The 24,499-nt window shown below is 60.7% G+C and overlaps 1 protein-coding gene across 2 annotated transcripts in view; it reads right to left on the reverse strand.

Annotated features, from left to right (window-relative positions):
* Positions 1-1,908: 1,908 nt before the first annotated feature.
* The window catches only part of LOC128845841 (cytosolic phospholipase A2 gamma-like), a 74,520-nt gene continuing 51,929 nt past the window's right edge, over positions 1,909-24,499 (reverse strand). For both annotated transcript variants that reach the window (XM_054044884.1, XM_054044883.1), the window contains one exon: positions 1,909-5,088. In XM_054044884.1, coding sequence (XP_053900859.1) covers positions 4,922-5,088 — 167 coding nt within the window. In that variant the 3' untranslated portion in view covers positions 1,909-4,921. The remainder of the gene's footprint in view (positions 5,089-24,499) is intronic.

Below are 24,499 nucleotides of genomic sequence, written 5' to 3' on the forward strand. Positions count from 1 at the left end.
GCCACTCATGAATCACACAGAGAAAGGCACCAGAGCCAAATCCCTCCAGCTCCCAGCCTTGTACCTCAGGAATATATCGTTTTGCACTGCTCAAGATGGGCAGTGCAAATGTATTAATTGGTTCACCACTTCAGCAATGGAAAGTGGACATACACCAGCCTTTGTCAAACCTGAGCAGCTTTGTCCCACACTTCATACAAACTCTCTGGTAAAGATAAGCAATTAAACAAATTTATTGACTATAAAAGGTAGATTTTAAATTATATTAAATGATAGGCAGAAAGTCAGAGTTAGTTACCAAAAGAAAAGAAAATATAAGCACGCACTCTAAACTCTCAACCCTATTAGATGGGTAATAGCTAGATTAAGCAGTTTTTCTTACAGTACTGGATATTGTAGTCCTTAATATAAAGATTTGTACCTTAAATATGGGCCAGTCTCCTCTGTTGGAGTCTCAAGTCTTGTTCCATGTCTTTGTTGCTTGCAGCATAGGTGGGTGAAGGAGAAAGGCCCATCTTGTGGCCACTGTGTTCTTTTTATAGCCTCAGTCCCATGTGCTTGGGAAGCACAAGTCCAGGCATGTCTGGGGGCATTACTGAGACTCCAGGCAAGGTTGAACAATTCCCCTGTTGTGGCCTCATGCAGGTGGGTCATTGAATTGTAGCTCCTTTGCTGGACAATGTTTGTTGACGGGTTGTTTGTCACCCCGACCGGGTGTTGGTCACTTTCCTTGCTGTTGCCTCTGGGGCAATATGTGGCTGCTTCCCCAGCTTACAACATGTTTTAGTGACAATCATACAACACAATTCTCATAACTTCATATGCATTAATGATACACCTATATGGACAGAGAACTGATTTTCAGCAGATCATAACCTTTTCCCTGATACCTCCCAAGGCCTGCTTTATATGTAAGATCACGATTATATAAAAATGAGGAATATGGGGGGGTTACAGGGTGCTCCCCCAAGGTATAGAATGTCACAGAGAGTGGCCCAGAATCCTGCCCCCTTGATCTTTTGTTATTTAGCCCCAATGGAATAGCTTCAGTAGTAGTCACTGGGGGTGCTATATGTCTGAATATCCCATAGCCCAGTGTTTTCAACACTCCCCTGAGAGGTTGCAGATCTCTGCTGAAATACTTTCTCCCCCTCAGGCAGAGGGGGGACTTCAAGAGGGGGGTTTCTTACATCCCAGGGCAGTGCTCTAATCACTGAGCTAAAAGTCATGAGTTGGTTCCTCTTCCTCCCACTCCGGCTTCTTCCAAAAAACACGTTAAGCTCCGAACTCAAAGAGAGGGTTCAGAGCTGAGCATCCCAAGCTAAGGTAGGTGCTGAACATCCTAAGAGGGGCAGGGCTTAGCACACAGTCCTCTCCTTGGCATCTCCCATGGTCTAGCTTGGCCAGCTCCCAGGATGGGATATCTTATATGGAGCCCATTCTTAGGTGTCTATTCCTGCCCTTTCATTGCATAGGGCCTGGGCACCTCATTCAGGATTTATGGATCCCAGTGATTTTCTAGGCACCTGCAATTTATGTCTCAGCATTACAATGCCTAATGGCTGGTCTACACTGAAAAGGTACATCAACAGAGATGTAGCTATTCTGACCTAATGCCTGGTGTAGACAGCACTAGGTTGACGGAAGAATTCTTCCTAGCTTCTGCCTCTAGAGCAGAATGACCTACAGGACCCCTCTCATCGCTGTAGTGAGCGTCTACACTGAAGTGCTACAGCTGTCCCACTGTAGCATTTTAAGCATAGACATAGCCTATGTCCCTTTGTGAATTTAGTTCTTTGTGCTCCCACTTACTATGGAAGAATCAGACAGTGGTGGAAAAAAGTGAGACTATTTCTAGCACTGAGACACACAGGGTGAAAAATTATAGGACGTTATAGTTTATTTATTTAATATTCATCACGCAGAAGGAAAGAGGGTTGTAAAATGTTATTGTCACACACAGCACAAGAACAACTATTTGGAAATTAACAAGCAATAAATTTTACCATTATAAATAACAGGCCAGATTCTAACAGAGTAAATGTGAAGTAACATCATCAGCTTCAGTAAAAACAATGAGGAGTCTTTGTGGCACCTTAGAGACTAACAAATTTATTTTGGCATAAGCTTTCATGGGCTAAACCCCACTTCATCAGATGCATGGAGTGGAAAATACAGGAGCAGGTATAAATACATGAAAATATTCGATTTGCCTTACCAAGTGTCAGGTCAGTCTAAGGAGACAATTCAATTGACAGCAGGATACCAAGGGAAGAAAAATAATTTTTGAAGTGGTAATGAGAGTGGCCCATTCCAGACAGTTGACAAGAAGGTGTGAGTAACAATAGGGGGAAATTAGTATTGCGGAAATTAGGTTTAGGTTTTGTAATGACCCAACCACTCCCAGTCTTTATTCAGGCCTAATCCTAAATAAATGTGTTAGTCTCTAAGGTGCCACAAGGACTCCTCGTTGTTTTAGCTGATATAGACTAATACGGCTACCACTCTAAAGCTTCAGTAAAGTTACTCATCATTTACCAGGCATGTATATAAAATTGGAAGATTGCTCACAGCTGGGCGCAAACTTCCGTTCTTCCTTTCCCTTTGTAAACTAGGAAATCCCACAGTGAAATCTTGCAGACACATTTGTTTGCTGGGCAACTGTAATATTATGATTCCGAAGAGTGTAAATTTCTGTGTTAGTGTGGTGCCATTTGATCACTGACAAACTAACATGCATGTTTGTGTGTCTTACAAAATCTATCTATCTATCTATCAATCTATCTAAAAAAGACTTGGCTCCCAGCTACCATATTATGTACCTAAAGCACAGCATCAGGCCTCACTTGGATTCACCAAACCTCCACTCAGTTGTCACTGGACCCTGTAGACATCTTTTCTCAGTCGACACCTAAGTTTTGGCAGTAAGAGTTCCCTAGATGCTCTGAACATACGCATGGTTGCCCTGCTCTAGGCATACTGATGCCTAATCCCCACAGCAGTGTGGGAACTGGGAGAAGACAGGCGTTCCTCCACATAGCTCACCTGCAGGCCCACTTTTGTAGGCTGTAGAACTGGGGAACTGAGAGCCATCAGGCTTCTCATAAGAACATAAGAATGGCCATACTGGGTCAGACCAAAGGTCCAGCTAGCTCAGTATCCCTTCTTCTGATAGTGCCGAATGCCAGGTGCCCAGAGGGAATGAACAGATCATTGAATGATCCATTCCTTTCTCAGTGTCTGGCAAAAAGAGGCTAGGGACACCATCCCTGCCCATCCTGGCTAATAGCTATTGATGGACCTATCCTCCAAGAACATAGCTAGTTCTATATTGAACCCTGTTATAGTCTTGGCCTTCACAACATGCTCTGGCAAGGAGTTCCACAGGTTGACTGTGCGTTGTGTGAAAAAATATTTCCTTTTATTTGTTTTAAATCTACTGCCTATTAATTTCATTTGGTGACTCCTAATTCTTGTGTTATGAGAAGGAGTAAATAACACTTCCCTATTTACTTTCTTCACACCAGTCATGATTTTATAGACTTCTATCATATCCACCCTTAGTCATCTCTTTTCCAAGCTGAAAACCCTAATAATTTTTGTTGCACTTTTCTGAACCTTTTCCAATTCCAATATATCTTTTTTAAGATGGGGCGACCACATCTGCATGCAGTATTCAAGATGTGGGCATACTATAGATTTATATAGAGGCAGTATGATATTCTCTGTCTTATTATCTATCCCTTTCTTAATGATTCCCAACATATTGTTCACTTTTTGGACTGCCACTGCACATTGAATGGATGCATTCAGAGAACTATCGACAATAACTCCAAGATCTCTTTCTTGAATGGTAACAGATAATTTAGACCCCATCATTTTATATGTATAGTTGGGATTATGTTTTCCAATGTGTATTACCTTGCATTTATCAACATTGAATTTCATCTGCCATTTTGTTTCCCTGTCAACCAGTTTTAAGAGATCCTTTTGTAGCTCTTCGCAGTCTGCCTGGAATTAACTATTTTGATTAGTTTTGTATCATCTTCAAATTTTGCCACCTCACTGTTTACTCCTTTTTTCAGATCATTTATGAATATGTTGACTAGGACTGGGCCCAGTACAGACCCTTGGGGGACACCACTATTTACCTCTCTGCATTCTGAAAACTGACTATTTATTCCTACCCTTTGTTTCCTATCTTTTACCAGTTACCAATTCATGAAAGGACCTTTCCTTCTCATGCTTGCTTTCTCTCTGTCTGGCCAAAATTGTCTTTAATCCACAGTGGAACGCCTTGAACAGGGGGATTTAAGACTACCCCGCCATCAGACTACCCCACTGCCCAGTGATGAGGGCACCCACCTCATAAGTAGCATATATCCTTCAAATCCCTTCCCCCATGAGGCAAAGAGAGAAATTGACCCGCGGTCTTCTCCATCCCAGGTGAGTATGCTACCGACTGGGCTAACAGTTATGAGGGAGGCCATCTTCCTCCTTCTCACATCACGGCTCAGGCTCCATTGGTGAGGTAGGCAGAGGAATGCCTGTCTTTCACAGGTCAGGAATCACTCTGGGGTTTAGGAACCTGGACACCAAGATGGTGGCTGCAGTGCACATGCCCCGAGGCTGAAACGTAGGCATCTAAGGATATTTCATTGCAACAACTTAGGTGCCAAGGGAGTTTAGGCACTACAGGATTTCGCAGCAGCTGAACAAGAGTTTTGTGAATCCCAAGGGTGCCTAAATGTGGGACTGAGGCACCTAAAGTGGCAAATAGGTTCCTAAATCCCTTTGTGAATCTAACCCAGGGAAACTAACTCATTCTACTGCAGTTAGGTTTGAAATAGTCACATTGCTGCTCAGGTCCAGGCTCAGATTTTCTGTCCTTCTTGAACACGAGCAAAACAGAGACTTGGTTTTAAAACTTCTTGGTGGAGGAGGACACAATCTGCTGGATCTCCTCCCGAATCCTCTCCTTGTTGTTGGATATGTTCATCTTCGCTCTTTTGAGGAGTTCTTTGACATCATCCTCTTTGTAGGAAAAATGAAAGGTGGAATACCTCTCTCTGAAGTCATGTATTTTATCTAGAAATAAAAGGGGCGAGTAAGTGCCAAAGAGAGGAAAACAGTGGTACTGTTTTGCACGTTTACAAATTCCAGAAGCATAGAATCCAGGTATCTAAAGAGGCAGGGGAACAACATGGCCAACTCCTGAGGTTTTCATAGAATCATAGAAATGTCAGGCTGAAAGGACCTCAAGAGGTCACTAAGTCCAGCTTCCTGTGCTGACACATGAGCAAGTGAACCTACGCCATCCCTAACAGGTGTTTGTCCAAGCTGTTCCTAAAATCTGCTATGGTGATTCCACTACATCCTTTGGAAGCCATTCCAGAGTGTAACTAACCTTAGACACTGGAGAAAGTGGCATGAAGTGATTGGGAAGGGGACAAGGTTGCCTGGAAGCCATGGGGCAAAGTTGTGCATGGTCCCTAGGACTCAGATTTGGTGCCATAGACTTGATATAAGAACAATGGACTTTTATTTGTGGGACCCTGGTACCTGAAAGGGGTGGATTTACATTGTGACCTGGCTGAAGGGACATGTCCTGGGAAAAGATGATTCTCCAGCATAGGTGCCAACTCCATGGGTGCTTCGGGACTGGAGCACTCACGGGAAAAAACATATCAGGTGCTCCACAGCCACTGGCAGCCAAGCTCCCCCCTCCTCACCTCCTTCTCCTCCCTCACCGAGCACGCCGCGTTCCCACTCCTCCCACTCCCTCCCAGTGGTCCCTCCCCCACTGCCTAACAGCTGTTTGGCGGCGCTTAGGACTTTCTGGGAAGAAGGGAGAGGAGAGGGGATGCGGCACACTCAGGTGAGGAGGTGTAGAAGAGGTGGGGGGTGGGGACTTGGGAGAAGGGGGTGGAATGGGGGGCGTGGACTTGGAGGAAGGGGGTGGGGTGGGGCAAGGGTCAAGCCCCCACCGGGCAGAGGGGAAGTCGGTGCCTATGTCCACCAGAGCGGCCATCAGCTGGGGGCTGTAGATGGGGAAAGAGCTGCTATGCCACCCCTGGCCACAAGGAGGTGCTTTACTGGTGAGTTCCCCCTTCCCAACTCTTTCAGTTTATCTACTTTATTTCCCTTCCCTTTGAAAACTAGGGAAAATGCAGAGTAATCTGCCAGCTACCTTTGTTTGCTGGGCAGCTGTAAGGTTGATGGGAGTTAAATCCTTTTGAGGATCTGCATTTGCATTTACAGTGCAGCAGGTCAAAGCTGAATCTGTCCCCTGAGTCCAAACAAGTCTGTATCTCATGTAATTCACATGTCGACAGGCTAAAAGGAAGTGTAAGTGACATGAGTTATGCTCCCTTTCCACTACCTGCTGAAGGTGGGCTACTCATGCCATTAATGATCTGGATGGTGGGTGGACTGCACCTTGTAGTGAGGCCGTATTGGCGAACCGGGAAGTGGGCGGGCTCACCCGCCCACCACTAAAGGCCCCTCCCCCAGCCTAGCGGGAGGGACCACTGGACCCAGTACCAAATGATTACTTGGGACAACTAATAAAAAAACAGAGAATGAGGTGACGGTCAAAGGTTCAAAATCAGGGAACCGGATGGGGACACCGAGCAGAGAACCCCGGACAGCGCCCACTGCTCCTCGAAGGTGGCAAGGGAGCCAGTGGACACTGCCCAGTGGAACTCCGCCCGGAGACGTGAGACCAAAGAGGTATGAAAGTAGGCCCCACAGTCGCAGAGCACCCCCCCGTCCAACATCTTCTCCCTGGTATTATAGATGGTAAGTTTGGCCAGGGCCAGGAAGAGGTTGACGAGGAGGTCCCGCGATTTAGTGGGGCCACGGACAGGGTGCGCATAAATAAACAAGTGCGGGGAAAAGTGTAGCCACAATCTCAACAAGAGGTTCTGGAGAAGCCGGAAAAGGGGCTGCAGCCTGGCGCACTCAAGGTAAGCGTGCGCCAGGTTCTCCCTAATGCCGCAGAATGGGCAGGCCTCAGGAATAGGGGTGAACCATGCCAAGTACACGCCCGTGCTCACGGCCCCATGAAGGAGCCGCCAACCAATGTCCCCGGCGGGCCTTGGAACTAAGGTGGAATAAAGGCTGGCCCACCGGCGCACCTCACCCTCCACAGGTAGCAGATAGTCCCTCCACTTGGTGTCGGGGCGGGACACGAGGGTGAGGTGATGCAACGTGTGAAGCACGAGCGTGTACAGGTAGTCCCTAGGCGCGGTTTGAAACCGGACCGGCTGCAAAGCGCGCAGCCGGCTCGGATTATGGGAGCGGGGGAGCCGGGGGGGCTCACGGAACAGGGGCCCGAGAAAAAGTTCCAGAGGGTCCGGGGTGAGGGGTGGGCGGGGAGCACCCTCCCGCAGGGCCTGCCACAGAAAGCCGCGAGCAGGAGGTGACAATGCAGCACCCACCTCCTGGAGTACACGCAGAGGGGTCGCGAGGGTGGAGAGCCCCATGCGCCGACCAAGCGCGCGGGGATCCACCCAGTCCCCTCTGGTGTAGTCCAGGAGGTCTCCGACTCTGGTGGTTGCCGCCAGGACCAACCTCCGGCTCACCGAGGGTGACTCTGCCACCTGCACACAGAGATTGGGATTGTGCAGCAGGGGCTCCGCGAGGAGATCTGCACCCTCGGTGGCCACAATGGACCTGGTCGCCGAAAAAAGCTTCCAGGTCCGGAGAAGGTCCTGGTAGAAGACCGGCAGCTCCGAGAGGTCTCGCGGAAAACCTCTCGGATGAAGAAAAAAGAGCTGCCGGTCGTATCGGAGCCCTCGGAGACGGCGGAGGAAGGCGTGCGCTAACGTGCTCCATGCCGAACTACCTTCACCATAAAGGAGCCTCTGCAGGGCCTGGAGGTGGAAGACATGGACCTGGCTACCAAGGCAGACCAGGCCCTGTCCCCCCTCCTCCAGGGGAAGACTCAGAACCCCTGCAGAGACCCAGTGCAGTCCGGGCCAGAAGAACTCCAGGGCTATCCTCTGGAGCCTGGCCAGGAGTCCCGGGGTCGGGCTCAAGGTGTTGAGCCGGTGCCAGAGCATGGACAGGACGAGCTGGTTCTGCACCAGGGCCCTCCCCCGCAGGGAGAGACACCGGAGCAGTCCCGTCCATCTCCGCAACCACTCACGCACCCTGGCCTCCAAATCCAGCCAGTTCTCCGGCGAAGAGGGATGCGTGGCGGAAAGATAAACGCCCAGATAGAGCAGCGGACCCGCGCTCCACCGAATGGCTTGAAGCGCGGGTGGGAGGGAGCTCGCCTGCCAACCATCCACGACCACCAGGCCAGAGCTCTTGGCCAAGTTGACCCGGGCGGAGGAGGCGGCCGAATAAACGGCCTGGCAGGCCTCCACCCGCACCAGATCCTCAGGGTCCTGGACCACGAGGAGCACATCGTCGGCGTACGCCGACAGGACCAGCCGCAGCTCTGGCTCCCGGAGCACCAACCCCGCTAACCTCCGGCGGAGGAGGCAGAGGAAGGGCTCGATCGCCAGAGCGTACAGCTGGCCCGAGAGGGGGCACCCCTGCCGTACTCCCCGCCCGAAGCCGACCGGCTCAGTCAGGGTCCAGTTGAGCCTGACCAGACACTCCGCCTCAGCGTACAGCACCTGGAGAAAGCCCACAAACTGGGGCCCGAAGCCGAATGCCTGCAGAGTGCCCAGGAGGTACCCGTGGTCCATCCTGTCGAACGCCTTCTCCTGGTCCAGAGACAGGAGGGCGAACGACAATCCATCCCTACGTCCCAGCTCTAATAGGTCCCGGACCAAGTACAGGTTGTCAAAGATGCTCCGGCCCGGGACGGCGCACGTCTGGTCGGGGTGGACCACGTCCGCCAGCACGGACCCCAGCCGCAGCGAGATGGCCTTTGCTACGACCTTATAGTCCGTGCTGAGGAGCGAGATGGGACGCCAGTTTCGTAAATCGCGGAGGTCCCCCTTCTTCGGCAACAGGGCGAGCACTGCTCGCCTGCACGAGAGAGGGAGGACCCCGCTCTGCAAGGACTCGGCCCAGACGGTGACGAGGTCCGGGCCGAGGACGTCCCAGAACACGCGGTAAAACTCCACGGTCAGCCCGTCCATGCCTGGAGATTTGTTAGTGGGTATGAGCCGGAGGGCCGCCGAGAACTCAGCCAGAGAAAGAGGCAGCTCCAGCCGGTCTCGGCCGCCCGCACTGACCGTCGGGAGCTCGGTCCAGAGCACCCTGCAGGCCTCGGCATCGGTCGGATCTGGGGAGAAAAGAGCGGCGTAGAAGGCCCTGGCCCTGCCACGCATCTCCTCCGGTTCCATGAGGGGGGCACCGTCCTCCGCCAGGAGGCAGGTGACATGCTGTTTGGCCCCCCTCCGTTTCTCCAGGGTGTAGAAGAAGCGGGAGCCACGATCCATCTCCCGAAGGAGACGGATGCGGGATCGAACAAACGCGCCCCGGGCCCGGTGGTCTTCCAGGGCCCGGAGCTCCTCCCGCTTCTCCCGGTACGCCGCGCAGAGGGGTGGATCCTCGGGGCCGGAGGCCAGACGCCTCTCCAGCTCCAAAACCTCCCGCTCCAACTGCCCTAACAACGCATCCCGCCGCCGGCTGGCGCCTCGGGTGTAGTTCTGGCAGAAGAGCCGCGCGCGGACCTTCCCCACATCCCACCACCGCCGCGCCGAGGGAAAGGCGCGCCGCTGCCCCCGCCAGGCCAACCAGAACTCCCGGAAGGACGCCACGAAGCCCACGTCCTCCAGCAAACTATTATTAAAATGCCAATAGGCCGGCCCCGGCCACTCGGAACTGAGAGAGGCCGTCACGGTCACCAGGTGGTGATCTGAGAACGGGGCCGGACGGACGCTGGAGGCATGGGCCCGCGTCAGATGAAAACGGGACAGATAAATGCGGTCCAACCGGGAGTGGCGCGACCGGTCGTCCTCCACCCGGACATAGGTGAAGGTGGTGTTCGCGCCAGACGTCCACCAGGGAGTGATGGTCTACGATCTCCCTGAGGACGCCCGCGGCTGCCTGGGAAGACTCAGGCCCGGAGCGGTCCCGGTCCTCGAGGGTGGTGTTAAAGTCCCCGCCCAGGACCAGGCACTCACGAGAATCCAGAGTGCCGAGGAAGGCCGCCGCCCGCTGATAGAAAGGCACGCGTTCCGAGCCCGTGGTCGGGGCATAGACGTTGACGAAGTTCAGAACCAGCCCCTCCACACGGGCCCGGACGTGCAGCAGGTGGCCCGGCACGACCTCGGCGACCCCCAGCACCTCAGGCCGCAGCCCCGTGGAGAACAGGGTGGCCACTCCAGCCGAATGGGCGCTGAGGTGGCTAAAATAAACCCCGTCTCCCCACTCCAGCCGCCAGCTAGCCTCAACAGCCGGAGCCGTGTGGGTCTCCTGCAGGAAAATCACAGAGTACCCCCCCTCCCGAAGGAAGGAGAGCACCTGGCTCCTGCGGAAACCCACCCTACAGCCCCGGGCGTTCAACGATGCAAAGGTGGTAGCTGTCATGCGGAGGGCTGGGGCAGATCCTCACGGGCGGAGGGATCATCGGCCCCCAGCGGGCCCCGCAAGATCCCGGTCTCGACTCCGAAAGACAAAAGGGAGTCGGGGAATTTGCGGGCCCGCCGATAGGCTGCGACGTCCCGCCGACCGGACCCCCGCCCCTCCCCCAACAGCGCCTTCATGGCCCGGAGGACGAGATGGAAGTCCCCCCAGCGCTGAAGGGCGAGCTGCACCTTACCCATGGAACCACGGGAATCCGATAGAAAGAGGCGCAGTTCATCCCGCAGCGCGGAGGGGGATGCAGCGGCCAAGCCGCCGCCGTCCTCCAGCGGGGCTCCCGAAGGGTCCTCGCGGCCCGCGGTGACAAACAAACAAGGGGCCGGGCAGCCCGTCCCCATCCCCGGCAAAGGAGAGGGCGGCTGAGGGAGCAACGCAGCCCCTACAGTGGCGGGAAGCGGAGACACAAAAACTGCCCCCTGAGGGTCGGTCGCAGGTATCGGAAATGCGACAACCTCGGGGGCAACAGTGAAACCAGAGGTGGCAGAAAGAGACACCTCGGGGACAGGAACAGGGATAAGGGCGGGAGTAGGGGCGGGGCTTGAAGCGGGGACAAGGGCTTGGGCAGGAGAGGGGACAGGATCAGGGACGGGAACGGGAACGGGCTCCCCATCTCCCGCTGCCAAGCCGCCAGACTGCGGCTCCCCTCGGCTAAGATCTACAGCCGAGGGGTTGGAGGCAGCAGGGACAGGGGAAGCCTCAGGGGCAGGAACGGTGGAAGGGGCGGGATCAGGGGCAGGAACCAGCCGCTCAGAAACAGCCGTCGCCCGAGGGGCTCGGCGGCTGCGCACGAGGTGGCAGTCGCGGCCGGGCTGGCGGGTAGGGTCAAGGGTTCCCCCAGGACTAAATCGGGGGCAGCAGAGTGGGGCAAAGAACTGGGAGCGGGGGGGGTGGGACTAAACCAACGCTGGGATCGGGGCCCGCTGGCGGAGGGTCGTCCTCCCCCTGGGTAACTGGGGTCAGACCCAGGGCCTCGATCTCGTCGAAGATGGAGGCGAAAGCGGTCCCCTTGGCCCCGGCGACCTCCCCGCCAGTCACGGAGACAAAGGCCGCCCCGGCATCATCGGCGGCGGCGGCGGGGGGCACAGACGGAAGAAGGGCCGGCAGAACCGCTACCGAGGCCTCCGCAGGTGGGGGCTCAACAAAGCGGATAGGAGTTTCCCCAGCCGCTGCCAAGGCATCCACGTTCTCCATGGCCGGCGCCTCCTGCTGAGCACCGTCCGGGGGCGCGGAAACAGAACTAGCAATGTCGGCCCCCCGTGGCATCTTTCGGGGGGCCTGCTGTCCCTCCTCATCAGAGGGGAGGGAGAGAGCCCGTGACCTGCGGGCGCCGCGCTTCCCCCGGACAGTCACCCAGTCCCCTGAGATGGAAGAGGAGGTGGAGGGCCAGTCAGCAGGGGCGGGGCCAGAGGGCAAGGGCGATGGTTTCGGGGCTCGGGGCGGCAGGGGCGGTGGGACAGCGGGGGGGGAACCGCCCCCTGGAGCGGGCCCTTCCCGGCAGCCGGCGGAAGCTGCCCCGCCCTCACCTCCACATGCCCCGCCGATCGAGGGTCGGCGACGGCAAGGCCCGCCCGCTCAGCCGTCTCCGTGGCCAGAGTGGGAGTCGCGGCAGAAGGAGGAGGGGTGGCAGTAGCAGCAGTGGCCGAACCACCAGGGTCGCCGGCGATGACAGGGCCAGCACCCTCCCGGGCCCCGGGGTCCCGGACACCCCACCCGGCCGGGCCAGGGGACAGTCCCTCCGGACATGCCCCGGAGCCCGGCAGAGGAAGCACCAGGCCTCCCCCGTCGAATAGTGGACCCGGTAGTGGGCCCCCCGGTAGGGCACCAGGAAGGACCCCTCAAGCGCCACTCCGGCACCCGCCGCCAGCGGCAGCTGGAGCTGGACCTGCCGGCGGAAGGACAAGATGTGCCGGAGGACGGGGTCCTTACAGCCCAACAAGAGAGGGCTCAGAATAGAAATAGGCTTCCCCAGGATGGAGAGGGCCGGCAACAGGGCGGCGTTGGGGAGGTAGGACGGGACGGAGGTCAAGAGCACCCGTACACCCAGGTCCTCCAGGGGTTCCAAAGGAACGAACACGCCTCCCACCGCCAGGACTCTCTCCACCGCCTCCTGCGTGGCGGCCACTGACACCAGGAAGAACACAGCCTTCCCGTACATTTTGGAGGCCGCCACGATGGCCGTAGGCCCCACCACCCTCGCCAACGCCCGCACATAGGTCTCAATGTGGGGCGAGGCAGGCACCAAGTGGCAGCGGACGCCATGCCTCCTTGTCAGCGAGAGGAAGGGGCCATGGTCACCAGGGACGGGTCCGGAGGCGGCGGTCGGGGCGGACGACGCGGCAGCACGCAGAGAGGCGGTGGCCACCTGGGCGTACGCTCTGTGGGCCTGAGAGGGAGCACCTCCAGAGCTGGTGGAAGGGACGGCAGGAGAGGGAGGGGCCGCGGCCGGTGTCGGGGCCGCGGCGGGGATCGCAGCCCCGCCCGCAGGAGGCCGTGCTCCACGGGCGGGGCCCTTGCCCTTCTTCCTCCACTGGCCCTTCCTGCCGTTGGAGGGGGCAGCCGTGGCAGCGGCAGTGTCCAGGGCAGGGCCAGCTGAGGGGCCAGCCACTGGGGCGGGCGGGGGCAACAGGGCAGCGGCAGGGAGCGAGGCAGGGGTAGGGGCGGGGCGGGGGCAGGGGCAGGGGAAGGGACAGGGGCAGAGTCCCCCGCCATTACAACCTGCAGCTGCTCCTCCCCTCTAGGCAAAAGACAGAATGAGGGAAAAGCAACCACTCCTCCCCGCTAGGCTGCAGGCTGGGGAGGAGGGTGCCAACGGAGAGGGCACACAGGAGCGAAAAGAGAGGGGGGGGCACAAGTATCAAAAGGAAAGCCGGCTCCCCCGGCTACACTGGGGTGGGGGGGGACTACAACAACAACAAAAGGGGCGTGAACAGTGCAAAGGGGGGGCAACGAAAGGAGGCACAAGCGCGCGCGGGGGGGGAGGGGGGGGTGGGCGCACCAAAGCAGCGGCTCAGAAACAGAGTGGAATGTCCAGCCAGCAGCAGCCCAAGGACAGGGGCGGGAACACAGCCAGCAGGCTAGGAACCGAGGGGGGGGGGGAATGGGCACCGAAAAATAAACCGAAGGGGCTCAAAGGGAGGGGGGTAGGGTAGGGCCAACTAATACAGGGGGGCTACAGGGAGGGGACCCCACCAGCTAAACGCAGTTGGGGGGCAGGAGAAGTCCAGGGCGGGGGAAAAGGTGCACCCACAGCGCTCGCGAAGCGTTGGCTCTGCTGTTCACTGCTGCAAGTAAACAGTCCCGGACGGTGGAAGAGGCGGGGGGGGCAAACAGCCCCGCCGAGGGGCGAAAAGCAGGTCCAGGTGGCACGCGGGGCGGTGGAGGGGTCGTCGGTGGTGGGGGTGGTGGCAGAGGGGGAGCAGATGGACGAAGGGGGGGGCACCGCACCCCCCCCGCGCTCCCTTCAACAGTCCGCTACGGGGTACGGGACAGCAGGCTCCCAAGTCGATCTCAGAGCTTTCTGGCAAGCGACGGCTTCCACTCCGAGGAATCACGAGCAAGAGGCTCAGGTCCGTCCACACTCCTAACGCGACCGGGGGCACCACCACCCCAGGAGCAAAGATGGCAAAGTCACTCGACTCACACAATCCCCTCCACAATCTCTCGAACCAGGGACGCAGTCTCTTCGCACTCCGCGACGGAGGCAGCGGCTCCCACACAGGAACAACAGCAGCAGCAGTGAGCGGCAGTCAGCCGGCTGGGCAGCCGGCCAGGCAGGCAAGCAAGCAGGCAGGTGGGCCCCCAGATGGTATCGGTGTTGGTGTTGGGGGGCCGGTGCTTCTCCCTCCGGAGGCGAGGGCGAGGGGGGGGGCAGGCCGGCAAGGCCCCCCCACCGCACTCCTCACTCACGCACGCAGCAGCAGCAGCAGCGACAGCAAGAGCAGCAACAGCAGCAGCAGGAGAGGGCCAGGGAGAACAGAGGGAGAAGGGAGCACAGAGAGCTCATATTGGTGAACCGGGAAGTGGGCGGGCTCACCCGCCCACTACTAAAGGTCCCTCCCCCAGCCTAGCGGGAGGGACCACTGGACCCAGTACCAAATAATTACGTGGGACAACTAATAAAAAAACAGGGAGCGAGGTGACAGTCAAAGGTTCAAAATCAGGGAACCGGATGGGGACACCGAGCAGAGAACCCCGGACAGCGCCCACTGCTCCTCGAAGGTGGCAAGCGAGCCAGCAGACGCTGCCCAGTGGAACTCCGCCCGGAGACGTGAGACCAAAGAGGTACGGAAGTAGGCTCCACAGTCGCAGAGCACCCCCTCGGCCAACATCCTCTCCCTGGTATTATAGATGGTAAGTTTGGCCAGGGCCAGGAAGAGGTTGACGAGGAGGTCCCGCGACTTAGTGGGGCCACGGATAGGGTGTGCATAAATAAACAAGTGTGGGGAAAAGTGCAGCCAAAACCTCAACAAGAGGTTCTGGAGGAGTCGAAAAAGGGGTTGCAGCCTGGCGCACTCAAGGTAAGCGTGCGCCAGGGTCTCCCTGATGCCGCAAAATGGGCAGGCCTCGGGAAGAGGGGTGAAACGCGCCAAAAACACGCCCGTGCTCACGGCTCCATGAAGCAGCCGCCAACCAATGTCCCCGGCGGGCCTGGGAACTAAGGTGGAATAAAGGCTGGCCCACCGGGGCTCCTCACCCTCCACAGGTAGCAGATAGTCCCTCCACTTGGTGTCGGGGCGGGACAGGAGGGTGAGATGATGCAACGTATGGAGCACGAGCGTGTCTCTGGACGCAGTCCGAAACCGGACCGGCTGCAGAGCGTGCAGCCGGCTTGGATTATAGGAGCGGGAAAGCCGGGGGTGCTCACGGAATAGGGGCCCGAGAAAGAGGTCTGGAGGGCCCGGGGGTGAGGGGTGGGCGGGGAGCGCCCTCCCGCAGGGCCCGCCACAGGAAGCCGAGAGCAGGAGGTGACAGCGCAGCGCCCACCTCCTGGAGTACACGCAGAGGGGTTGCGAGGGTGGAGAGCCCCATGCGCCGACCAAGCGCACGGGGATCCACCCAGTCCCCTCTGGTGTAGTCCAGGAGGTCTCCGACCCTGGTGGTTTCCGCCAGGACCAACCTCCGGCTCACCGAGGGTGACTCCGCCACCTGCACACGAAGATCGGGATTGTGCAGCAGGGGCTCCGCGAGGAGATCCACACCCTCGGTGGCCACAGTGGACCTGGTCGTCGAGAAAAGCTTCCAGGTCCGGAGAAGGTCCTGGTAGAAGACTGGCAGCTCCGAGAGGTCTCGCGGAAGACCTCTCGGATGGAGAAAAAGGAGCTGCCGGTCGTATCGGAGCCCTCGGAGACGGCGGAGGAAGGCATGCGCTAAAGTGCTCCATGCCGGACTACCTGCGCCATAAAGGAGCCGCTGCAGGGCCTGGAGGCGGAAGACATGGACCTGGCTACGAAGGCAGACCAGGCCCTGTCCCCCCTCCTCCAGGGGAAGACTCAGAACCCCTGCAGAGACCCAGTGCAGCCCAGGCCAGAAGAACTCCAGGGCCAGCCTCTGGAGCCTGGCCAGGAATCCCGGGGTCGGGCTCAGGGTGTTGAGCCGGTGCCAGAGCATGGACAGGACGAGCTGGTTCAGCACCAGCACCCTCCCCCGCAGGGAGAGACACCGGAGCAGTCCCGTCCATCTCCGCAACCGCTCACGCACCCTGGCCTCCAAATCCAGCCAGTTCTCCGACGGAGAAGGATGCGTGGCGGAAAGATAAACGCCTAGATAGAGCAGCGGACCCGCGCTCCACCGAATGGCTCGAAGCGCTGGTGGGAGGGAGCCCGCCTGCCAACCGTCCCCGACCACCAGGCCAGAGCTCTTGACCCAGTTGACCCAGGCAGAGGAGGCGGCCGAATAAATGGCCTGGCAGGCCTCCACCCGCACCAGATCCTCTGGGTCCTGGACCACGAGGAGCACGTCGTCGGCGTACGCCGACAGAACCAGCCGCAGCTCCGGCTCCCGCAGCACCAACCCCGCCAACCTCCGGCGGAGGAGGCAGAGGAAGGGCTCGATCGCCAGAGCATACAGCTGGCCCAAGAGGGGGCACCCTTGCCGTACTCCCTGCCCGAAGCTGACCGGCTCGGTCAGGGTCCAGTTGAGCTTGACCAGACACTCCGCCTCAGCGTACAGGACCTGGAGAAAGCCCACAAACTGGGGCCCGAAGCCGAACACCCGCAGAGTGCCCAGGAGGTACCCGTGGTCCATCCTGTCGAACGCCTTCTCCTGGTCCAGAGACAGGAGGGCGAACGACAGACCATCCCTACGTCCCAGCTCTAACAGGTCTCGGACCAAGTACAGGTTGTTAAAGATGCTCCGGCCCGGGACGGTGTAGGTCTGGTCGGGGTGGACCACGTCCGCCAGCACGGACCCCAGCCGCAGCGAGACGGCCTTCGCTACGACCTTATAGTCCGTGCTGAGGAGCGAGACGGGACGCCAATTTCGTAAATCGCGGAGGTCCCCCTTCTTCGGCAACAGGGCGAGCACAGCTCGCCTGCACGAGAGAGGGAGGACCCCGCCCTGCAAGGACTCGGCCCAGACGGTGACGATGTCCGGGCCGACGACGTCCCAGAACACGCGGTAGAACTCCACGGTCAGCCCGTCCATGCCCGGAGATTTATTAGTGGGCATGAGCCGGAGGGCTGCCGAGAACTCGGCCAGAGAAAGAGGCAGTTCCAGCTGGTCTCAGTCGCCCGCGCTGACCGTCGGGAGCCCGGTCCAGAGCACCCTGCGGGCCTCGGCGTCGGTCGGATCCGGGGAGAAAAGAGCGGCGTAGAAGGCCCTGGCCCTGCCACACATCTCCTCCGGATCCGTGAGGGGGACGCCGTCCTCCGCCAGGAGGCAGGTGACATGCTTTTTGGCCCCCCTCCGTTTCTCCAGGGCGTAGAAGAAGCGGGAGCCGCGATCCATCTCCCGAAGGAGACGGATGCGGGATCGAACAAACGCGCCCCGGGCCCGATGGTCTTCCAGGGCCCGGAGCTCCTCCCGCTTCTCCCGGTACGCCGCGCAGAGGGGTGGATCCTCGGGGCCGGAGGCCAGACGCCTCTCCAGCTCCAAGACCTCCCGCTCCAACTGCCCTATCAGCGCATCCCGCCGCCGGCTGTCGCCCCGGGCATAGTTCCGGCAGAAGAGCCGCGCGCGGACCTTCCCCACGTCCCACCAGCGCCGCGCCGAGGGAAAGGCGCGCCGCTGCCCCCGCCAGGCCAGCCAGAACTCCCGGAAGGATGTCACGAAGCCCACGTCCTCCAGCAAACTATTATTAAAATGGCAATAGGCCGGCCCCGGCCGCTCGGAACTGAGAGAGATCGTCACGGTCACCAGATGGTAATCCGAGAACGGGGCCGGCCAGATGAAGGCGGGACAGATAGATCCGGTCCAACCGGGAGTGGCGCGACCGGTCGTCCTCCACCCGGACATAGGTGAAGGTGGAGGGGGTTGTTTGAGGACTGTGTTTTGAGTGACTTTGCCATCTTTGCTCCTGGGGTGGTGGTGCCCCCAGTCGCGTTAGGAGTGTGGACGGTACTGAGCCTCTCGTTTGTAATTCCTCGGACTGGAAGCCGTCGCTTGCCAGGAAGCTCCGAGGTCGACGTGGGATCCTGCTGTCCCGTCCCCCGTAGCGGACTGTTGAAGGGGGTGCAGGGGGGGTGCGGTGCCCCCCCCTCGTCCATCTACTCCCCCTCTACCACCACCCCCACCGCCGACAGCTGCCGACAACCCCTCCACCGCCCCGCGTGCCACCTGGACCTGCTTTTCGCCCCTCGGCAGGGCTGTTTGCTCCCCCCGCCATTTCCATCGTCCGGGACTGTTTACTTGCAGCAGTGAACGCCGGAGCCTGCGCTTCGCGAGCGCTGTGGGTGCACCTTTTCCCTCGCCCTGGACTTCTCCTGCCCCCCAACTACGTTTCGCTGGTGGGGTCCCCTCCCTGTAACCCCCCTTTGTATTAGTTGGCCCTACCCTACCTCCCTCCTTTGAGCCCCTTCGGTTTATTTTTTTGGTGCCCATTCCTCCCCCCCTCGGTTCCTAGCCTGCTGGCTGTGTTCCCGGCCCTGTCCTTGGGCTGCAGCTGGCTGGAGTTTTTCCTCCTACCCCTCCTTGTCCTTGGGCTGCAGCTGGCTGGACATTCCATTCTGTTTCCGAGCCGCTGCTCCGGTGCACCCCCCCCCCATCGCCCCCCCACGCGCGTTTGTGCCCCCGTTTTGTTGCCCCCTCCCCTTTTGCACTGTTCACCCCCCTTTTACTGTTGTAGTCCCCCCCCGCCCCAGTGTAGCCGGGGGAGCCGGCTTTCTTTTTTGGCACCTGTGCCCCACCCCTCTCTTTTCGCTCCTGTGTGCCCTCTCCATTGGCACCCTCCTCCCCAGCCTGCAGCCTAGCGGGGGGGAGTGGTTGCCTTTCCCTCGTTTTGTCTTTTGCCTAGAGGGGAGGAGCGGCTGCAGGTTGTAATGGCGTGGGACTCTGCCCCTGCCCCTGCCCCTGCCCCTGCCCCTGCCCCTGCCCTGTTGTCCCCGCCCACCCCAGTGGCCGGCCCCTCGGCTGGCCCTGTCCCGGATACCGCCGCTGCCACGGCTGCCCCCTCGACCGGCAGGAAGGGCCAAGGGAGGAAGAAGGGCAAGGGCCCCGCCCGTGGAGCCAAGCCTCCTGCGGGCGGGGCTGCGACCCCCGCTGCGGCCCCGACACCGGCCGCGGCCCCTCCCTCTCCTGCACACGGAGATCGGGATTGTGCAGCAGGGGCTCCGCGAGGAGATCCGCGCCCTCGGTGGCCACAATGGACCTGGTCGCCGAGAAAAGCTTCCAGGTCCGGAGAAGGTCCTGGTAGAACACCGGCAGCTCCGAGAGGTCTCGCGGAAGACCTCTCGGATGAAGAAAAAGGAGCTGCCGGTCGTATCGGAGCCCTCGGAGGCGGCGGAGGAAGGCGTGCGCTAACGTGCTCCATGCCGGACTACCTTCACCATAAAGGAGCCTCTGCAGGGCCTGGAGGTGGAAGACATGGACCTGGCTACGAAGGCAGACCATGCCCTGTCCCCCCTCCTCCAGGGGAAGACTCAAAACCCCTGGAGAGACCCAGTGCAGCCCAGGCCAGAAGAACTCCAGGGCTATCCTCTGGAGCCTGGCCAGGAGTCCCGGGGTTGGGCTCAGGGTGTTGAGCCGGTGCCAGAGCATGGACAGGACGAGCTGGTTCAGCACCAGCGCCCTCCCCCGCAGGGAGAGACACCGGAGCAGTCCCGTCCATCTCCGCAACCGCGCACGCACTCTGGCCTCCAAATCCAGCCAGTTCTCCGGCGGAGAAGGATGCGTGGCGGAAAGATAAACGCCTAGATAGAGCAGTGGACCCGCGCTCCACCGAATGGCTTGAAGCGCGGGTGGGAGGGAGCCCGCCTGCCAACCGTCCCCGACCACCAGGCCAGAGCTCTTGACCCGGGCGGAGGAGGCGGTCGAATAAACGGCCTGGCAGGCCTCCACCTGCACCAGATCCTCAGGGTCCTGGACCACGAGGAGCACGTCGTCGGCGTACGCCGACAGGACCAGCCGCAGCTCCGGCTCCCGGAGCACCAACCCTGCTAACCTCCGGCGGAGGAGGCAGAGGAAGGGCTCGATCGCTAGAGCGTACAGCTGGCCCGAGAGGGGGCACCCCTGCCGTACTCCCCGCCCAAAGCTGACCGGCTCGGTCAGGGTCCAGTTGAACCTGACCAGACACTCCGCCTCAGCGTACAGCACCTGGAGAAAGCCCACAAACTGGGGCCCGAAGCCGAAAGCCCGCAGAGTGCCCAGGAGGTACCCATGGTCCATCCTGTCGAACGCCTTCTCCTGGTCCAGAGACAGGAGGGCGAACGACAGACCATCCCTACGTCCCAGCTCTAATAGGTCCCGGACCAAGTACAGGTTGTTAAAGATGCTCCGGCCCAGGACGGCGCAGGTCTGGTCGGGGTGGACCACGTCCGCCAGCACGGACCCCAGCCGCAGCGAGACGGCGTTCGCTACGACCTTATAGTCCGTGCTGAGGAGCGAGATGGGACGCCAGTTTCGTAAATCGCGAAGGTCCCCCTTCTTCGGCAACAGGGCGAGCACTGCTCGCCTGCACGAGAGAGGGAGGACCCCGCTCTGCAAGGACTCGGCCCAGACGGTGACGAGGTCTGGGCCGAGGACGTCCCAGAACACGCGGTAAAACTCCACGGTCAGCCCGTCCATGCCTGGAGATTTATTAGTGGGCATGAGCCGGAGGGCCGCCGAGAACTCAGCCAGAGAAAGAGGCAGCTCCAGCCGGTCTCGGCCGCCCGCGCTGACCGTCGGGAGCTCGGTCCAGAGCACCCTGCAGGCCTCGGCGTCGGTCGGATCTGGGGAGAAAAGAGCGGCGTAGAAGGCCCTGGCCCTGCCACGCATCTCCTCCAGATCCGTGAGGGGGGCGCCGTCCTCCGCCAAGAGGCAGGTGACATGCTGTTTGGCCCCCCTCCGTTTCTCCAGAGCATAGAAGAAGCGGGAGCCGCGATCCATCTCCCGAAGGAGACGGATGCGGGATCGAACAAACGCACCCCGGGCCCGGTGGTCTTCCAGGGCCCGGAGCTCCTCCCGCTTCTCCCGGTACGCCGCGCGGAGGGGTGGATCCTCGGGGCTGGAGGCCAGACGCCTCTCCAGCTCCAAAATCTCCCGCTCCAACTGCCCTAACAACGCATCCCGCCGCCGTCTGGCGCCCCGGGTGTAGTTCCGGCAGAAGAGCCGCGCGCGGACCTTCCCCACATCCCACCACCGCCGCGCCGAGGGAAAGGCGCGTCGCTGCCCCCGCCAGGCCAGCCAGAACTCCCGGAAGGATGCCACGAAGCCCACGTCCTCCAGCAAACTATTATTAAAATGCCAATAGGCCGGCCCCGGCCGCTCGGAACTGAGAGAGGCCGTCACGGTCACCAGGTGGTGATCTGAGAACGGGGCCGGCCGGACGCTGGAGGCATGGGCCCGCGCCAGATGAAAACGGGACAGATAAATGTGGTCCAACCGGGAGTGGCGCGACCGGTCGTCCTCCACCCGGACATAGGTAAAGATGGTGTCGTCGTCCGGGTGGTGTTCGCGCCAGACGTCCACCAGGGAGTGATGGTCTACGATCTCCCTGAGGACGCCCGCGGCTGCCTGGGAAGACTCAAGCCCGGAGCGGTCCCGGTCCTCGAGGGTGGTGTTAAAGTCCCCGCCCAGGGCCAGGCACTCGCGAGAGTCCAGAGTGCCGAGGAAGGCCGTCGCCCGCTGATAGAAAGGCACTCGTTCCGAGCCCGTGGTCGGGGCATAGACGTTGACCAAGTTCAGAACCAGCCCCTCCACATGGGCCCAGACGTGCAGCAGGCGGCCTGGCACGACCTCGGCAACCCCCAGCACCTCAGGCCGCAGCCCCGTGGAGAACAGGGTGGCCACTCCAGCCGAATGGGCGCTGAGGTGGCTAAAATAAACCCCGTCTCCCCACTCCAGCCGCCAGCTAGCCTCGACGGCCGGAGCCGTGTGGGTCTCCTGCAGAAAAATCACAGAGTACCCCCCCTCCCGAAGGAAGGAGAGCACCTGGCTCCTGCGGAAACCCACCCTACAGCCCCGGGCGTTCAATGACGCAAAGGTGGTAGCTGTCATACGGAGGGCTGGGGCTAATCCTCACGGGCGGAGGGATCATCGGCCCCCAGCGGGCCCCGCAAGATCCCGGTTTCGACTCCGAAGGTCAAAAGGGAGTCACGGAATCTGCGGGCCCGCCGATAGGCCGCGATGTCCCGCCGACCGGACCCCCGCCCCTCCCCCAAAAGCGCCTTCACGGCCCGGAGGACGAGATGGAAGTCCCCCCAGCGCTGAAGGGTGAGCTGCACCTTACCCTGGGAACCACGGGAATCCGATAGAAAGAGGCGCAGCTCATCCCGCAGCGCGGAGTGGGAGGCAGCGGCCAAGCCACCGCCATCCTCCAGCCGGGCCCCTGAAAGGTCCTCGCGGCCCACAGTAAGGGACAAACAAGGGGCCGAGCTCCGGCGCTGCTGCGCTGGGCAGCCCGTCCCCATCCCCGGCAAAGGAGAGAGCGGCTGAGGGAACAACACAGCCCCCACAGTGGCAGGAAGGGGAGACACGAAAACCACCCCCTGAGGGTTGTCTGCAGGCAACGAAAATGCGACAACCCCGGGGGCGGCAGTAACACCAGAGGTGGCAGAAGGAGACACCTCGGGGACAGGATCTGGGGCAAGGGTGGGAGTAGGGGCAGGGCTCGAGGCGGGAACAGGGACTTGGGCAGGAGAGGGGACAGGATCAGGGACGGGAACGGGAACGGGCTCCCCATCTCCCGCTGCCAAGCCGCTAGACTGCGGCTCTCCTCGGCCAGGGTCGTCATCCGAGGGGACGGGGGCAGCAGGGACAGGGGAAGCCGCAGGGGCAGGGACGGCGGAAGGGGCAGGATCGGGGGCAGGAACCGGCCGCTCAGCAACAGCCGTCGCCCCAAGGGGCTCGGCGGCCGTGCACGAGATGGGACTCGCGGCCGGGCTGGCAGGTAGGGCTAAGGGTTCCCCCAGGACTAAATCGGGGGCGGCAGAGTGGGGCGAGGAACCGGGAGCAGGAGGGGGGGGCAGGACCAAGCCAGAACCCGGATCGGGGCCCGCTGGCGGAGGGTCGTCCTCCCCCTGGGTAACCGGGGTCAGACCCAGGGCCTCGATCTCATCGAAAATGGAGGCGAAAGCGGTCCCCTCGGCCCCGGCCACCTCCCCGCCAGTCACAGAGACAAGGGCCGTCCCGGCATCGGCGGCAGCGGCGGGGGGCACAGACGGAGCAAGGGCCGGGAGAACCGCTACTGAAGCCTCCTCAGGTGTGGGCCCAACAAAAGGGACAGAAGTTACCCCAGCCGCTGCCACGGCATCCACGGTCTCCATGGCCGGCACCTCCTGCTGGGCACCGTCCGGGGGCACGGAAACAGAACTAACAACGTCGGCCCCCCGCGGCATCTTTCGGGGGGCCTGCTCTCCCTCCTCATCAGAGGGGAGGGAGAGAGCCCGCGACCTGCGGGCACCGCGCTTCCCCCGGACGGTCACCCAGCCCCCCAAGGTGGAAGAGGAGGTGGAGGGCCGGTCAGCAGGGGCGGGGCCAGAGGGCAAGGGCGATGGCTTCGGGGCTTGTGGCGGCAGGGGCGGAGGGACAGCAGGGGTGAGGGAAACCTCCCCCTGGGGTGGGCCCTTCCCCGCGGCCGGCGGAAGCCGCCCCGCCCTCTCCTCCACATGCCCCGCCGATCCAGGGTCTGCGACGGCAAGGCCCGCCCGCTCGGCCGTCTCCGCGGCCAGAGCGGGAACGGCGGCAGAAGGAGGAGGGGCGGCGGCAGCAGCAGTGTCCGAACCGCCAGGGTTGCCGGCGACGACAGGGCCGGCACCCTCCCGGGCTCCGGGGGTCTCGGACGCCCCTCCAGGCCGGGCCAGGGGACAGTCCCTCCGGACATGCCCCGGCGCCCGGCAGAGGAAGCACCGGGCCTCCCCCGTCGAATAGTGGACCCGATAATGGGCCCCCCGGTAGGGCACCAGGAAGGACCCCTCGAACGCCACTCCGGCACCCGCCGCCGGCGGCAGCTGGAGCTGGACCTGCCGGCGGAAAGACAGGATGTGCCGGAGGGCGGGGTCCTTACAGCCCAACGAGAGAGGGCTCAGAATGGAAATGGGCTTCCCCAGGGTGGAGAGGGCCGGCAACAGAGCGGCGTTGGGGAGGTAGGGCGGGACGGAGGTCAAGAGCACCCGTTCGCCCAGGTCCTCCAGGGGCTCCAAGGGGACAAACACCCCCCCCACCGCCAGGCCTCTTTCCACCGCCTCCTGCGCGGCGGCCACCGACGCCAGGAAGAACACGGCCTTCCCGTACATCTTGGAGGCCGCCACGATGGCCGTAGGCCCCACCACCCTCGCCAACGCCCGCACATAGGTCTCAATGTGAGGCGAGGCAG

Source organism: Malaclemys terrapin, chromosome 12 (genome assembly GCF_027887155.1).
Source record: "Malaclemys terrapin pileata isolate rMalTer1 chromosome 12, rMalTer1.hap1, whole genome shotgun sequence".
NCBI classification, from domain to species: Eukaryota; Metazoa; Chordata; order Testudines; family Emydidae; genus Malaclemys; species Malaclemys terrapin.